Source organism: Lithobates pipiens, unplaced genomic scaffold (genome assembly GCF_037356315.1).
Source record: "Lithobates pipiens isolate NorthernLeopardFrog02 unplaced genomic scaffold, aLitPip1_a1.2 Scaffold_41, whole genome shotgun sequence".
Taxonomy (NCBI): Eukaryota; Metazoa; Chordata; class Amphibia; order Anura; family Ranidae; genus Lithobates; species Lithobates pipiens.
The window spans coordinates 7,869,872-7,887,095 of NW_027507861.1; the positions used below are offsets into that span (position 1 = coordinate 7,869,872).

Here is a 17,224-nt window from a genome sequence, read left to right on the forward strand (position 1 = left end):
TAGGGTGCTACGGTACATAGGCTTGAGTGCGGTACAGTCTGCTGTTCTGTAAGGACCGCTATAGGTCCACAATAGATAGGGTTGACGTGCACCACTGCTGACCGCTGCCCTATACTGCAGCAGTCCTTCAGCGGTATAGGGACTGACGTACAGTCTGCTAATCACTAACACACAACCTGCTTGTTCCACAAAAGTTCTTATAAGGACTGGTAACTTGGTATAGGGTGCTACGGTACATAGGCTTGAGTGCGGTACAGTCTGCTGTTCTGTAAGGACCGCTATAGGTCCACAATAGATAGGGTTGACGTGCACCACTGCTGACCGCTGCCCTATACTGCAGCAGTCCTTCAGCGGTATAGGGACTGACGTACAGTCTGCTAATCACTAACACACAACCTGCTTGTTCCACAAAAGTTCTTATAAGGACTGGTAACTTGGCATAGGGTGCTACGGTACATAGGCTTGAGTGCGGTACAGTCTGCTGTTCTGTAAGGACCGCTATCGGTCCACAATAGATAGGGTTGACGTGCACCACTGCTGACCGCTGCCCTATACTGCAGCAGTCCTTCAGCGGTATAGGGACTGACGTACAGTCTGCTAAACACTAATACACAACCTGCTTGGTCCACAAAAGTTCTTATAAGGACTGGTAACTTGGTATAGGGTGCTACGGTACATAGGCTTGAGTGCGGTACAGTCTGCTGTTCTGTAAGGACCGCTATCGGTCCACAATAGATAGGGTTGACGTGCACCACTGCTGACCGCTGCCCTATACTGCAGCAGTCCTTCAGCGGTATAGGGACTGACGTACAGTCTGCTAATCACTAACACACAACCTGCTTGTTCCACAAAAGTTCTTATAAGGACTGGTAACTTGGTATAGGGTGCTACGGTACATAGGCTTGAGTGCGGTACAGTCTGCTGTTCTGTAAGGACCGCTATCGGTCCACAATAGATAGGGTTGACGTGCACCACTGCTGACCGCTGCCCTATACTGCAGCAGTCCTTCAGCGGTATAGGGACTGACGTACAGTCTGCTAAACACTAATACACAACCTGCTTGGTCCACAAAAGTTCTTATAAGGACTGGTAACTTGGTATAGGGTGCTACGGTACATAGGCTTGAGTGCGGTACAGTCTGCTGTTCTGTAAGGACCGCTATAGGTCCACAATAGATAGGGTTGACGTGCACCACTGCTGACCGCTGCCCTATACTGCAGCAGTCCTTCAGCGGTATAGGGACTGACGTACAGTCTGCTAATCACTAACACACAACCTGCTTGTTCCACAAAAGTTCTTATAAGGACTGGTAACTTGGTATAGGGTGCTACGGTACATAGGCTTGAGTGCGGTACAGTCTGCTGTTCTGTAAGGACCGCTATAGGTCCACAATAGATAGGGTTGACGTGCACCACTGCTGACCGCTCACCTATACTGCAGCAGTCCTTCAGCGGTATAGGGACTAAGAGTTTTGTCACAGGGTCATTTAAAAAATGACATGCAGAGGAAGAGGCAGGCCCTTCCGCAGGGGTGGTAGGGGTAGGGCAGGAGCAACAGGCTTGAGCCAAAGTGGGAAGTTGCAGAAGGTGCGTTCAATTACTTTAAAGGATGCACCAGACTTGGTTGAGTGGCTCGCTCAGCCTTACTCTTCTGCACCCTCCTCATCCTCTCGATCTGCACCCTCTTCTTCACTCTCTGCTATGTGCACCCCCAAAGACACTACCACCAACAACACGACCACCACCACCACCACCACATACCTTCCGCTTGAGTCACTGGAATTATTTTCCGATCCATATCAAGAGGACATTTCTGATGCGCAGCCACTCTTGGTATTGGATCAGGAAGAGGAGGTAGCAACAAGCGCTACTCAGCAGTCTGACGCCAGTACCCAGATCAGCCCAAGGAGGAGGTTGGTCCCCGGTGTTGCTGCCTACTCCGAGATCTCTACTTATAGCGGTGGGGAAGGTGACGTTGATGATGACGTGTCTAGTGATGTCACGTGGGTGCCCACAAGAGAGGAAGAGGAGGGGAGTTCAGAGGGAGATATGGACCAGCAGATAGGGAGGAGAAGCAGCAATGACTTACATTGCACAGCAGGGACAAAGCAGACTGCAAATGTATCAGGAGCGAGTCATCGACCATGTACGGTCACATCTGGCGCTCCCAGGACACCGGCACATGGCTCCGCAGTGTGGGCTTTTTTTAACGTGTCCGCTGCTGACAATAGCGTTGCCATCTGCAATCTTTGCAGTCAACGCGTTAGTCGCGGTAAGCCCAATACTCACCTAGGGACGACCGCCTTAAGAAGGCACATGAGCAGCCATCACCGAGCCCAGTGGGAGCAACGGAACACACAAAGCCACACTGCAGGCTCTCACCGTCCAGCCTCGTCTTCTACTTCTCCTTCTCCTCTCTCCTCACAATTGTCCTCCACTCCACCTTCCATCACGCCAAGCTCACATTTTTCTGCAAAAAGGCAGGCTTCCGTGGGCCTAATGTTTGAGCGTAAAAAAATGATGACGCCGGATAACCCTCTTGCCCAACGGTTGGCGGCTGGCTTGTCAGAACTCATAGCCCGCCAACTACTGCCATATAAACTGGTGGACTCGGAGGCCTTTCGCAAATTTGTGGCCATTGGAACACCACAATGGAAGGTCCCAGGAAGGAAGTATTTCTCAGAGAAGGGCATCCCAGAGCTATATGGCCATGTTCAGCGGCAAGTGAATGTATCTCTGGCACACAGTGTCGGTGCCAAGATACATCTGACCACAGACACGTGGTCTAGCAAACACGGGCAGGGAAGGTATATCAGTTTTACTGCCCACTGGGTGAACCTTCTGACGGCCGTCAAGCATGTAACCCGTGGCACCCGTGTAGATTTGGTTTTACCGCCACGGATTGCATGCAGGCCTGACTCTTCTTCTCCTCCTCCTACTCCATCCTCCTCCCTCTCCTCCTCAGCTGCCTCCTCCTTTTCCGCTGCTAGCGTCTCTTCCACTGCACCGCCCAAGCTCCCCAGAACCTATTCCACATGCCAGGTGAGACGTTGCCATGCCGTGCTGCGTCTGTTGTGCCTGGAAGCAAAGAGCCACACTGGCCCGGCACTCCTTTCAGCTTTGCGTTCACAGGCAGATGAGTGGCTAACACCGCTCAATTTGACAGTTGGTAAAGTGGTGTGTGACAACGGTGCCAATCTGCTTAGCGCATTGAAACAGGGCAAAATCACGCACGTGCCGTGCATGGCACACGTCTTAAACTTGGTCGTGCAGCGATTCCTTGTCAAATACCCTGGGGTCCAGGACATCTTGCGGCAGGCAAGGAAAATCTCGGCCCATTTCAGAAGATCTTACACGGCCATGGCTCGCCTTGCTGACATTCAGCGGCGACACCATCTGCCGGTCAGACGTCTTATTTGCGATTGCCCGACGCGATGGAACTCAACCTTCTATATGCTTGATAGGCTGCTCCAGCAGAAACGTGCAGTTAACGTCTACCTGTATGAACTCTGCGAAAGAAACGGTTCTGGGGAGCTGGGTTTTTTTTCACCGCGCCAGTGGCTGCTCATGCGCGACACATGCAGACTTCTGCGGCCATTTGAGGAGATCACCAAACTGGTCAGTCGCAGCCATGGCGCCATCAGTGACATGGTACCTTATGCCTTCTTTCTGGAGCGCGCATTGCGTCGTGTCATTGATCAGGCTGTGGAGGAGCAGGAGCGGGAAGATGAGGAAGTCGCAATGCTGGATGAATTCCCAGGGGGGGCTACTCTATCTGAGACAAGTCAACAACAGGAGTCTGATGAGGAGTCAGAGGAGGATGGTGCCGGGGCGGATGAGCAGGAGCAAGAAGAGCGTGCTTTAAACCTTTCTGGGATCCCTGTTGTGCGAGGATGGGGAGAGGAGAATGAAGAGGACGACATTATCCTGGATGATGAGCAGGAGCCAGGCCACCACACCGCTTCCACTTTAGTGCAAATGGGGGCCTTCATGCTCCAGTGTTTTAATAGGGACCCCCGTATAAAAAGCATGAGGGTCAAGGACCAGTACTGGGTGGCAACGTACTTAGACCCCCGGTACAAACACAAAATGGCGGAAATGTTACCGCTGTCGCAGAGGGCTGTCAGAATGCAGCACTTCCAGGCCTTGCTTCGAGAAATGCTGCATTCTGCTTTTGCGTGCGCTGGCAGAGGAGCAATTCCCACTCCCAGAGAAGGATTTGCGGGTACCAATCCAACAGCGCCTGCAAGAAGAGGCCGGTTTGAAGATGTGTTGGTGACTTCGGATATGAGGTCATTCTTTCAGCCGACCCATCGACAGGTGTCATCCGGATCCAGCATCAGGGAACGCCTAGACCGTCAGGTGTCCGACTACATTGGGTTAACGGCCGATGTGGACGCTCTGAGGAGTGATGAACCCCTAGACTACTGGGTGGGCAGGCTTGACCTCTGGCCAGAGCTTGCCCAATTTGCAATCGAACTGTTGGCTTGCCCCTCATCCAGTGTCCTGTCCGAAAGGACGTTCAGCGCAGCAGGGGGGATTGTGACCGATAAGCGTACTCGCCTAGCTCACCACAGTGTTAACTACCTCACATTTCTAAAAATGAATGAGGCATGGATCTCGGAGGAATTCAACACATGTGACCAGTAGACCATGTATATGTCTATAAACTATTTTTTTAATCAAGCACACAGACCTTCTTAATTCATTTGGCTCACTTCCTTGACCCAAAAAAGCACACCGTACTATATGCCCCTACCCTCCTCTTTGAAGAGGTTGAGCGGTGTCATATTTCTACTGGGGCTGCTTATGATATCCCTGTGCTGTGCTGACTTCCTCCTGGGGGTTCTTATTATGAAGGGATCACACTATCCCTGTGCTGTGCTGACTTCCTCCTGGGGGTTCTTATTATGAGGGGATCACACCATCCCTGTGCTGTGCTGACTTCCTCCTGGGGCTGCTTACGGTGCTGCTGTCAGCGCTGTATGTCACGGTGCTGCTGTCAGCGCTGTATGTCACGGTGCTGCTGTCAGCGCTGTATGTCACGGTGCTGCTGTCAGCGCTGTATGTCACGGTGCTGCTGTCAGCGCTGTATGTCACGGTGCTGCTGTCAGCGCTGTATGTCACGGTGCTGCTGTCAGCGCTGTATGTCACGGTGCTGCTGTCAGCGCTGTATGTCACGGTGCTGCTGTCAGCGCTGTATGTCACGGTGCTGCTGTCAGCGCTGTATGTCACGGTGCTGCTGTCAGCGCTGTATGTCACGGTGCTGCTGTCAGTGCTCTGTATGTCACGGTGCTGCTGTCAGTGCTCTGTATGTCACGGTGCTGCTGTCAGTGCTCTGTATGTCACGGTGCTGCTGTCAGTGCTCTGTATTACGGTGCATGTGTCATTCCGGTATGTCACGCTGCTGGTGATCATCTCCTGCACCCTCTTCTTTGCCTACCCTGGTCCCTGACCTTCCCTCTCCTCCATTGCCTTCATTAGCTCCATAGTCCTGAATTGTTAGAACAATTTCCCAAATAAAATAAAAATGCTTGTAGTTATCGATCCCAAATTCACCTCATACATGTATTATGTCATTGTCCAGATGGTGGGACTACGTTTTACCCCCTAATAATTACCACGTGGCCGCAAATTCGACATGAAGGTTTGCAAAGTTCGCCTCCCATTGAAGTCAATGGGGCCCGCGGCGAACGGTCGGTTTCGCGAACGTTTGGGTCCGTTCGCATTTCGCGTTCGCGAAACGTCCCGTCGGAAGTTCGTCCATCACTATACAACACACACTCCTCACCCCTGTACTCTGTACATTACACACTCCTGACCCCTGTACTCTGTACATTACACACTCCTGACCCCTGTACTCTGTACATTACACTCTCCTGACCCCTGTACTCTGTACATCACACACTCCTGACCCCTGTACTCTGTACTTGACACACTCCTGACACCTGTACTCTGTACATTACACACTCCTGACCCCTGTACTCTGTACATTTTACACTCCTGACCCCTGTACTCTGTACATTACACACTCCTGACCCCTGTACTCTGTACATTACACACTCCTGTGTCCTGACCCCTGTACTCTGTACATTACACACTCCTGACCCCTGTACTCTGTACATGACACACTCCTGACCCCTGTACTCTGTACATTACACACTCCTGACCCCTGTACTCTGTACATTACACACTCCTGAGTCCTGACCCCTGTACTCTGTACATTACACACTCCTGACCCCTGTACTCTGTACATTACACACTCCTGACCCCTGTACTCTGTACATTACACACTCCTGACCCCTGTGCTCTGTGCATGACACACTCCTGACCTCTGTGCTCTGTGCATTACACACTCCTGACCCCTGTGCTCTGTATATTACACACTCCTGACCCCTGTACTCTGCACATTACACACTCCTCACCCCTGTACTCTGCACATTACACACTCCTCACCCCTGTACTCTGTACATTACACACTCCTGACCCCTGTACTCTGTACATTACCCACTCCTGGCCCCTGTACTCTGTACATTACACACTCCTGACCCCTGTACTCTGTACATTACACACTCCTCACCCCTGTACTCTGTACAGTACACACTCCTGACCTCTGTACTCTGTACATTACACACTCCTGACCCCTATACTCTGTACATTACACACTCCTGACCCCTGTACTCTGTACATTACACACTCCTCACCCCTGTACTCTGTACATTACACACTCCTGACCCCTGTACTCTGTACATTACACACTCCTGACCCCTGTACTCTGTACTTTACACACTCCTGACCCCTGTACTCTGTACATTACACACTCCTCACCCCTGTACTCTGTACATTACACACTCCTGACCTCTGTACTCTGTACATTCCACACTCCTCACCCCTGTACTCTGTACATTACACACTCCTGACCCCTGCACTCTGCACATCACACACTCCTGAGCCCTGTACTCTGTACATTACACACTCCTGACCCCTGTACTCTGTACATTACACACTCCTGACCCCTGTACTCTGTACATTACACACTCCTCACCCCTGTACTCTGTGCATTACACACTCCTGACCCCTGTATTTTGTACATTACACACTCCTCACCCCTGTACTCTGTACATTACACACTCCTGACCCCTGTACTCTGTACATTACACACTCCTGACCCCTGTGCTCTGTAAATTACACACGCCTGACCCCTGTGCTCTGTACATTACATACTCCTGACCCCTGTACTCTGTGCATTACACACTCCTGACCCCTGTACTCTGTACATTACACACTCCTGACCCCTGTACTCTGTGCATTACACCCTCCTGACCCCTGTATTCTGTACATTACACACTCCTGACCCCTGTACTCTGTACATTACACACTCCTGACCCCTGTATTCTGTACATTACACACTCCTGACCCCTGTACTCTGTACATTACACACTCCTGACCCCTGTACTCTGTACATTATACACGCTTGTCCCCTGTGCTCTGTACATTACATACTCCTGACCCCTGTACTCTGTGCATTACACACTCCTGACCCCTGTACTCTGTGCATTTCACACTCCTGACCCCTGTACTCTGTACATTACACACTCCTGACCCCTGTACTCTGTACATTACACACTCCTCACCCCTGTACTCTGTACATTACACACTCCTGACCCCTGTACTCTATACATTACACACTCCTGACCCCTGTACTCTGTACATTACACACTCCTGACCCCTGTACTCTGTACATTACACACTCCTGACTAGAAATGAGCCCGATGTTTGAGCCGAACGGAAGTTGGACTCGAACATCGATTGTTCGCTTGTTTGCTTAATAGTGAACAATTTGTGGTGTTCGCGGCAAATTTGAAAGCTGAGGAACACCCTTTAAAAGTCTATGGGAGAAATCTAAAGTGCTAATTTTAAAGGCTTATCTGCATGGTATTGTCATAAAAAATATTTGGGGACCCGGCTTCTGCCCCAGGGGACATGGATCAATGCAAAAAAAAGTTTGAAAGATGGCTGTTTTTCAGGAGTAGTGATTTTAATAATGCTTAAAGTGAAACAATGAAAGTGTAATATTCCTTTAAATATCATGCCTGGGGGGTGTCTATAGTATGCCTGTAAAGGGGCGCATGTTTCCCGTTTTTAGAACAGTCTGAGAGCAAAATGACATTTCTAAAGGAAAAAAGTCATTTAAAACTACTCACTCTAGCGGCTATAATGAATTGTCGGTCCAGCAATGCACATGTAGCGCTGGTATTTTTACCTGTTAGTGCTATGTGATAAATTGATATTTGCCACCATCTAGTGGCCTAAATGTGAAATGGACTTCTTTTATTTTTTATTTCAAGAACATAGAGAAATGTTACACGAAGTGACTGTTTGTTTACGTTATACAAGGACCTACCTACCCACAATGCCTAGTGACCTACCCATGGACAGCTGGGTAGGAGATAAAAGACCCCGTGTGGCCATTTTCTTTCTCCTCTGGACGTGTGGCCTGCGTACAAGGATCAAGAGGAGATGTTCCAGAGAGCGTGGCCTGTTTCAATTGCGGAGCGGAGCAGCGGAACACCACCGATTCTGCCTTTCACTTGTGAACTGGACAGACTGTGTGACCGGATCGGGAAGGATCCAGAAACACCTGACGGAGCCATCTGAGAGTCCCGGTGATCTCGAAGAGCGGAGCAGTGTGACGGCGCTGACTGGCCTGAACCAGGACTGAGACAACCGGAGCAGAGGTTTCCTATTCTTCCAGGCCTGGTTTGGTGAGAGGGCTGCCGCCCATAAATCCTAACTCACTTTTACACACTTAGACTCAGACCACGGTGTTGCTTCGACCTGTAGTCCCACAGAGGAGATTACTTGTGTGCTGGACAGAGGAGTTAAAGCTGGCCTTAAGCCTATACTCCACTGAGAACTGACACTGTGTGATTTGGAGACAACTACACCGGAGGTAGTTACAAGTGTGCTACATCACAAGAACAGTTTCAATATTTATTCTAAACTATTCTTGTTTGTTAAACCCTGTGGATTACAATTACTTCAATACAATAGCTAGCTGAAGACAGAAGGCCAAAGACTACATCTTTTATTGCAAGGCCTTGCATTCAATTACTATAGGAAAGGACTGCACTATAAAGTAGGGGGAGCTCCCTGGCAGTTGTATTGCATAGTGTTGATAGCTTTGCATTTCTGGAAGTGGGAAGGTGCCCGGAGTTAGGGCATTGTCACTCTGAGCATTGGTCCCACTTGGAGACGCGCGTGCAAGGGTTATCTAAGAATTCTTTACATGTTACAATTGTTGTGAATACCCACTGTACTGTCACATTGCGTTTACGTGATGGTGTAGTTATTGTAATTATTGTTTTATACCAGTTTCATTAAAAAAAGACTTCCTGGCTAATTACAATTGGTGTGCAATGTTGTTCTTCTCCCTACAGGTGGAGCAACAGATACCCAGGTAAAGGTAAAGCTACACTATTGTTGTATTGTACATTGTGGGGTCATCCTCTGTTGTTAGCTTCACACCAACACTGCACCACAGCTGTGTCAAGGGGACTGAGCCAAGTTAATAGGGGTGCAATAGCAGAGCGCAGGCCCAATCAAATACTAGCAGCTCCTTCGCGGGGTCAATGCTACACACATAAAAGTTCATTGATAAAAACGGCATGGGATTCCCCCACAGGGGAACCCCCTGAACCAAAATTTAAAAAAAAACTGCGTGGGGGTCCCCCTAAATTCCATACCAGACCTGAGGGTCTGGTATGGATTTTTAGGGGGAACCCTGCCCCAAAATAAAAAAAATGGCGTGGGGTCCCCCCAAAAATCCATGCCAGACCCTTATGTGAGCACGCAATCTGGCAGGCCGCAGGAAAAGGGGGGGCGCGAGAGGGCCCCTCCCCCCTCCTGAACCGTACCAGGCCACATGCCCTCAAAATTGGGGGGGTGCTTTGGAGTAGCCCACCAAAGCACCTTGTGCCCATGTTGATTGGAAGAAGGGCCTCATTCCCACAGCCCTTGCCCCGGTGGTTGTGGGGGTCTGCAGGTGGGGGGGCTTATCGGAATCTGGAAGCTAGATACCCGCCCCCCCCATGTGAAATGGTAACACGCCTTGGAAAAAGTCCTTTATTAACCACTTGCTTACTGGGCACTTAAACCCCCCTCAGTCCCAGACCAATTTTCAGCTTTCAGCGCTGATGCACTTTGAATGACAATTACGCGGTCATACAACACTGTACCCAAATGACATTTTTATCATTTGTTCCCCACAAATAGAGCTTTCTTTTGGTGGTATTTAGTTACAGCTCGGAGTTTTATTTTTTGCTAAACAAACAAAAAAAGATGCAAAAAAAAATAAAAAATCATGTTTTAATAGTTTGTTATAAAATTTTGCAAACGGGTCATTTTTCTCCTTCATTGAAGTGCGCTGATTAGGCGGCACTGATAGGCTGCACTGGTGGGCACTGATGGGCTGCATTGGTGGGCACTGATAGGCTGCACTGGTGGGCACTGATAGGCTGCACTGGTGGGCACTGATAGGCATAGTTAAGGCGGCACTAATAGGCACAGATAAGGCGGCACCGATGGGCACAGATAAGGCGGCACTGATGGGCAAAGATGGGCACAGATAAGATGGCACGGATGGGTGGCACAGATGGGTGGCACGGATGGGCACTGATAGGTACCACTGATAGATAGGACTGATGGGCACTGATAGGTGGCACTGATAGGTGGCTCTGATAGGTGGCACTGCTGGGCACTGATGGGCGGCACTGCTGGGCACTGATGGGCGGCACTGGGGTGCAGCACCTTTGAGGCAGATTGTGGGCACTGCTGGGTGGCACTGTGGGTGGCACTGCTGGGTGGCACTGTGGGCACTGCTGGGTGGCACTGTGGGCACTGCTGGGTGGCACTATGGGCACTGCTGGGTGGCACTGACGGGGGGCACTTACTTTTAATAAGTGGGGCACTGCAGGGGGCAGGTGGGCACTGTCAGGGGGCAGGTGGTCGCTAGCAGGGCTGGCCATGATCGGGACTGATGTCCCGATCACGGCAGCCGGTGATCGGCTTTTTTTTTTTCTCCTCGCGCTGTCAGCGCGAGGAGGAATAATAGCCGATTACCGGCTCCGTTATATCACATGATCAGCTGTCATTGGCTGACAGCTGATCACGTGATAAGTGGTCGGGATCGACCCCTTGCACGGATCGGTGATCAGGCGAGTCTCATGGACTCGCCGATCACAGAGCGCCCTGAGGGGCGCGCAGGGCGCTCGTACACGGGACGACGTCAATAGACGTCGTCCCGGAAAAGGAGATCCGCGCTGTAGCCGTCAATTGACTATAGCGCGGATCTCAAGTGGTTAAAAAGATAAAACTGTTCCACAAAGTCTTCTTCTTCTTCTGCACGCCACCTTGTGATCTGCCTCCATGGGAGGCGCTTGCGTAATGACCGGCCTCTCAGGTGACGGTTCTTTTATAAGGTGGTGGGGCCACGCTATGATGTTGCCAGGTGACCCCGCCCCCCTCTGACGCACTATGGCTTTCCCCGTAGCGTTAGAGGGGGCGGGGTCACTCGGTTACGTAACCTTGCGGGCTGCTGCTAGAAAGCTATACATACATGATGGTCACCTCAACACCACGTATGAGAAGACCCCCCCCCCAGAACTCCTCCTTTCCTGTGTTCTCCTATCCCCTACTGTATTTCACTGCAGGACTGGACTATTGATTGTCCACCTACCCTCAGTGCTGCTCTCCTTCCAGCCTTGTGTGACCTTCTCCCCTTCTGGCCTGCTGCCCTTTCCAGCAGCTAGTAGTATCTTACCCCCCACCAGGCAAGTATAATAGAGTGAACCAGAACCCAGCTCTCCTTTCCTAAAGCCAAAAATATACTATAAAGACTTTCCCCAGTACACAGGAAGTGATGTCAGACACGCAGGCCGGAACCCGGAGGTCAGGGGGTCCACCATCTTTTACCATTGCATGTAGTTTGTCTTCTGGACTAATGTAAGTGCATCTTATATTAATTTAACAGTGATTGTAATCCAACTACACCGTGAGCTGTGATTTCCCGTACTATGCTCTGAAATTATTTGAGGGATCTTTTGAAGCTTTGGAGCAGTTTTGGACATGTGAGTAAGTAGGGGGTGGTGGGGGGGTTGTCTCTATTGAACCTGTTTAAACCCTATGAGAACCAGGGTTCGTAGATTCTGGTGAGGATCCATCTGTATGGGGTTCTAACACAGTGGTGGTTGTGGAGTGGATTTGCACAAGAACATGTAGCGCTGTTTTGGGAGTGAGTGACTAGGTGTCCCGAGAGGTCAAGACCTGCTGTATGATAGTGAATGGCGGTCTCAGCCTGGACCCCCGCCTGGCCATGCCCCCAAGTCATTTCGCTCCACCCACCAGAGCTTTCTCCTGAGTAGCATCCAAATGGATTGTTTATTGAATGATCACATCACAAGAACAGTGCAACGTTTCGGAGTCACGCAGGACCCCTTCGTCAGGCATGATCACAAAGGGGTCCGGCGTGACTCCGAAACATTGCACTGTTCTTGTGATGTAATCATTCAATAAACAATCCGTTTGGACTCTACCTTGTTAATCCATGGTGTGCTGTGCAAATATCTCCTTTGTGACTTTCTGAACCAGTTTCCAGCTGGTTGTTGCTGCAGCACCCAAACCTTTGAGAGCTTATCCAGGAACGCGTGTGATGAGAACATGGAGTTTTGATCCTGAGTAAGTGCCGGTGGGCAGAGAGAAACACGTTGGGGGGGGGGGGGTGTCCAGGCTGAGACTTCCATCCACTATCATGCACTTGATGTGCGGCTCCCGGGACACCTAGTTATTCTCCACCATTGCCTGGAGCATAGATGAGCTCCCTTCCCCCCACTCACGGCGTTGGGCACAGGACTTTATTGCCATACAGCCTGAGCAGCTCACCCACGTATACTTGGTTTGCACTGTTTTGGGAGCACTGTGTTTATAAGTGCAGTGGTACCCCCCATAGATAACGCCGGATAGAGCGGGTCCCCTTTGCCTTGACCTTCTCCAGAACCTCAGCCCCTCAGACACACCTGGTTGGGCGTAAAAAAAAAAAAAGAATGTCATCACAAATCCCTAGAAGTAATTCTTATTACCCAGTAGTAGCGATATGTCACCGAGAACAGACACCAAACCAGGTAGTAAAGGCAAACTTCATATAATGGCACCCAATAGGGTGGGTAACTAAAAAAGGAGTAACACTAGGCATAAGATGACATTTGGTGTCCAGATCAGCATAAACAGTAGCAAGGCCACCTCAAGTGCAGAAGTGGTGTGGCTAGGGGGTGGCTTTTGGGGCTATAGCCCCGAATCTGGAGCCCATAGCCCCTAGTTTCAGCAGGGGTCCCCAAGGGGAGGGAAGGCTTTCTGGGAATCTTGATGTAAGTGGGGGGCTTTCTGGGGACCCTGATGCAGAGGGGAGTCCCTCTGGGAACCCTGATGCAAGGGGGAGGCTCTCTGGGGACCCTGATGCAGGGGGGAGGCTCTCTGGGGACCCTGATGCATGGGGGAGGCTCTCTGGGGACCCTGATGCAGGGGGGAGGCCCTCTGGGAACCCTGATGCAAGGGGGGAGGCTCTCTGGGGATCCTAATGTAAGGAGGGGCTCTCTGGGGACCCTGATGTAAGGGGAGGCTCTCTGGGGATATATACACACACACGTATATTATATACATGTGCATGCCTGCCCAAGCGTATGACTTTCTTTACTACGCTGCTCTGGGCTCTAGCCCCAGATCTTTCGTAGGCCTAGCAACGTCCCTGGGGAGCAGTAGTAAAGTTTAATCTCCTGAGTGCTGGAACTATACTGCCAGAGCGTATTTATGGTGGCTAGTCCTAGACCAACTGGGTATGCACTGTTCAAAAGATAGGAGGTGGGGTGGTAGCAGAGTGGGCAGGGGAACAAAAGGGGGCTTGCAGAATAATTATTACAGGAGGGGCAGTCCTTTGAGATGTTCTTCTGCAGGCTATCGTTGGGGCCTTTTAAGAGCATATTTGCACATAACGATAGTCCCAGTTGGCTTGCATGCAGTATAGGTTTGGTACAGTCCGGGCACAGGTATATGTGGTTCAGATGCTGTTAAAGTGGTTGTAATCCCTTACAAACCACTTTGACCTACAGGTAAGCCTAGATTAAGGTTTACCTGTAGGTCCAAGAAATATCTCCCAAACCTACACGGTTTAGGAGATATTTACCCGAAGACAGCCACCGCTGTCTACGGCGCATGCGCCATAAACAGCAGCACGCAGGCGCACTGGGCAGGCCGCAGATCATCGCGGCGATATGCCGCAAGTGTCAGCTCCTGTGCGCATGCACGGGAGTGATGTCATCGCTGCTCCGGCGAATTACAGACCCACCAAGAAGATGGACGCTCGGAACTACAGGGGACAGCGGTGACATCGCTGGCTCCTGTGTCAGGTAAGTGACACATAATGGACTACTATGCGATGCGATGCGATGCAATGCGATGCATAGTAGTCCATTATGCTTTACCTTTGCAGGGAATCTCTTTTAGGTTTGGCATAATGTGGTATAAGGTTGGCAGTCTAGGCTTGGAATAAGTGCAGTATAGAGTGCAGTATGGGTGCGGTATGGATTGGGTACACTTGGTGACCTGTTCTCAGTGGCTCAGTCCTTGCTAGCAGTATCAGTATGCTACGGTGACCTCTCGCTGTAGAAGGGGGGGCCCCCCAGTCTCTCACAGAAAGCCTCCCGTGATCAGCGGTGGGAAGCAGGGGGTGAGTGGACAGTCTAGTCTCCCTGCAGCAGAGGTGCAGGTGCTGTGATGTGGGCACAACTGTGCTGTAGGCTTGTGCAATTCGTTTCGATGCATCCGAATGTCCGAATAAAAAAAAAATAACAAATTACAACGAATACGAAAGAAATATAACGAATGAATTTGAATGAATTCGACATGATTCAAAATTATTTCAACCGCATTCGTAATTATTTCAACATGATTCGACATTATTTCAACCGCATTCGAAAATATTTTGTGACCCGAATTTAGGGCCATGTATCTCGGGGTCACTTGGTGCTAGACACGTCAAATTAGGATATGTTGTAGTGCTAGTATTATTGTGTTTGCATACAAAATTTGGGGTTTCTAGCTATAAGTGACCCCGAGATATGTGGCCCCAAATTCGGGTCGCAAAATGTTATTCGTTATTAGAGCAGAGAATGACATTTTGCGACCCGATTTTGGGGCCCCATATCTCGGGGTCACTTATAGCTAGAAACCCCAAATTTGGTATGCCAACACAATAGTTCTAGCACTACAACATCTCCAAATTTGGAGTTTCTATCATGAAGTGACCCCGAGATACATGGCCCTAAATTCGGGTCACAAAATATTTTCGAATGTGGTTGAAATAATGTCGAATCATGTTGAAATCATTTCGAATTCGGTAGAAATATTTTCGAATTTGGTTGAAATATTTTCGAATGTGGCCGATTTTTCGAATTCGGTAGAAAACTAAACGAAATCCGAAAACGAATTTAAGGAAGTTAACGAAAACTAAACGAAATGAATGAATTAACGAATTAAAACGAAATGAAACTAAACAAATTTTTTCCTTTTGCACATGTCTACTGTGCTGCAGCCGGATGTCCTCATTCCCAGTCTCAGGTTCAGATCTCCACTGGTATGGACTCTCGTGAATATCCAGACAGAGGTGCTCGCTCTTCTAACTCCTTTGGTGCCATGAGGAAGGACTTTCCCAGGCATTTTAATAAAAGTCATCTCCCCACTCCTCCTACTGCACAGTGTCTATTGGGATCTGTAGTGTAAAAAGTCCATTTGTCCCATTATATTGTCTGCCATCCCAAACTACAACTCCCAGGATTCTCAGCACTCTGAAGAGAAGTCTGAGGGCTGGCAGCTGCTCCTTGCTGGCTGGAGGAGGACGGTGCAGAATAACATTGGTATCTCAGTAGAGGGAGAGAAGAATAAAGGGCAATGTCTCCTCCCCATATTGCCGTAGCCCGGCACTTGGCTACATTCATATAAACAATGGTGAAGTGACTAAAGACCTTTATTCAATCTCAGAGACTTTACCAAGCATGCTCTGATCTCCCTCACCCTGTAGCCATAGATTAGCGGATGTACAGTTGCGGGAAGCAGAAAATAAATGGCGCTGGTGAGGTTCTGAACGTCCAATGAGATAGGCAACCTGTAAGCGATTGAGGAGAGAAGACCGCAGGAATAATTCAGAACCACCACGGAGAGGTGCGTTCCACACGTGTGCAGCGTCTTATGGCGTTCCTTCCCCGTAATAATCCTCATGGTGGCCTCAAGGATCCAGCCATAGGAAAGGAGGAGCAGTGTGATGTCCAGGGCCGTCACCACAACCCTCACCATGAGCCCCACAATCTGGATGCGGTCAGTGTCCCCGCAGGCGAGGTTCAGGAGGACCATATTCTCGCAGGCAAAGTCCAAGATGAGGTTAGAAGAGCAGAAGTAGACCTGGGCGGTCACTATAATAATCGGGGAGACAAACAGGCTGCATTTAACGAGACCGATCATCGATAGCTGCACCAGCAAGCGGCTGGTCATGATGTCATGATAGCGCAAGGGCCTACAGATGGCCGCGTAACGGTCCAGAGCCATCAGAAGCAGGACGTCGGACTCAAACATCACCGTTGTGTACATGAAAAACATCTGGAACAGGCATGTGACCAGCGAGACGCGATCCATCCCCAACAAGACGCTCAGGACCGCCTTGGGCGCAATGGCGGTGGTGCAGGCGACGTTGACGGAGAAGAGCAGAGCGATGAGGATGTACATAGGGGAGTGCAGGCTTTGCTCCACCCAGATTCTGTAGATGATCAGGACATTTCCAGTCAAAATCACCAAATATATGATAAGAAACGGAACAGACAGGAGATTTCGGGACCTCGAGATCCCAGGGAAGCCAAGCAGGATGAATTCCGTGTGGGAGACGGGCCAGGAGCGATTTTCATCTAAAATGTCCATTCCGGGAAGAGACTTTTATGTGTTTTCCTGAAAAAATAACAAGTCTAAAGTCAATATAATAATATAATAATAATATAAATAATAATAATAATAAAAAAATATAATAATAATATAAATAATAATAATAATAATATAATAATAATAATAATATAATAATAATATAAATATAATAATAATATAATAATAATATAAATAATAATAATCATTTAAAA

At 49.6% G+C, this 17,224-nt stretch overlaps 1 protein-coding gene across 1 annotated transcript; it reads right to left on the reverse strand.

Moving 5' to 3' along the window:
* Positions 1-15,997: 15,997 nt before the first annotated feature.
* LOC143956737 (olfactory receptor 52L1-like) lies at positions 15,998-17,012 on the reverse strand. The gene has a single exon (XM_077466926.1). The coding sequence runs from the start codon at positions 17,010-17,012 to the stop codon at positions 16,062-16,064; it is 951 nt and encodes a 316-aa protein (XP_077323052.1). The 3' UTR covers positions 15,998-16,061.
* Between the last annotated feature and the right edge of the window lie 212 nt (positions 17,013-17,224).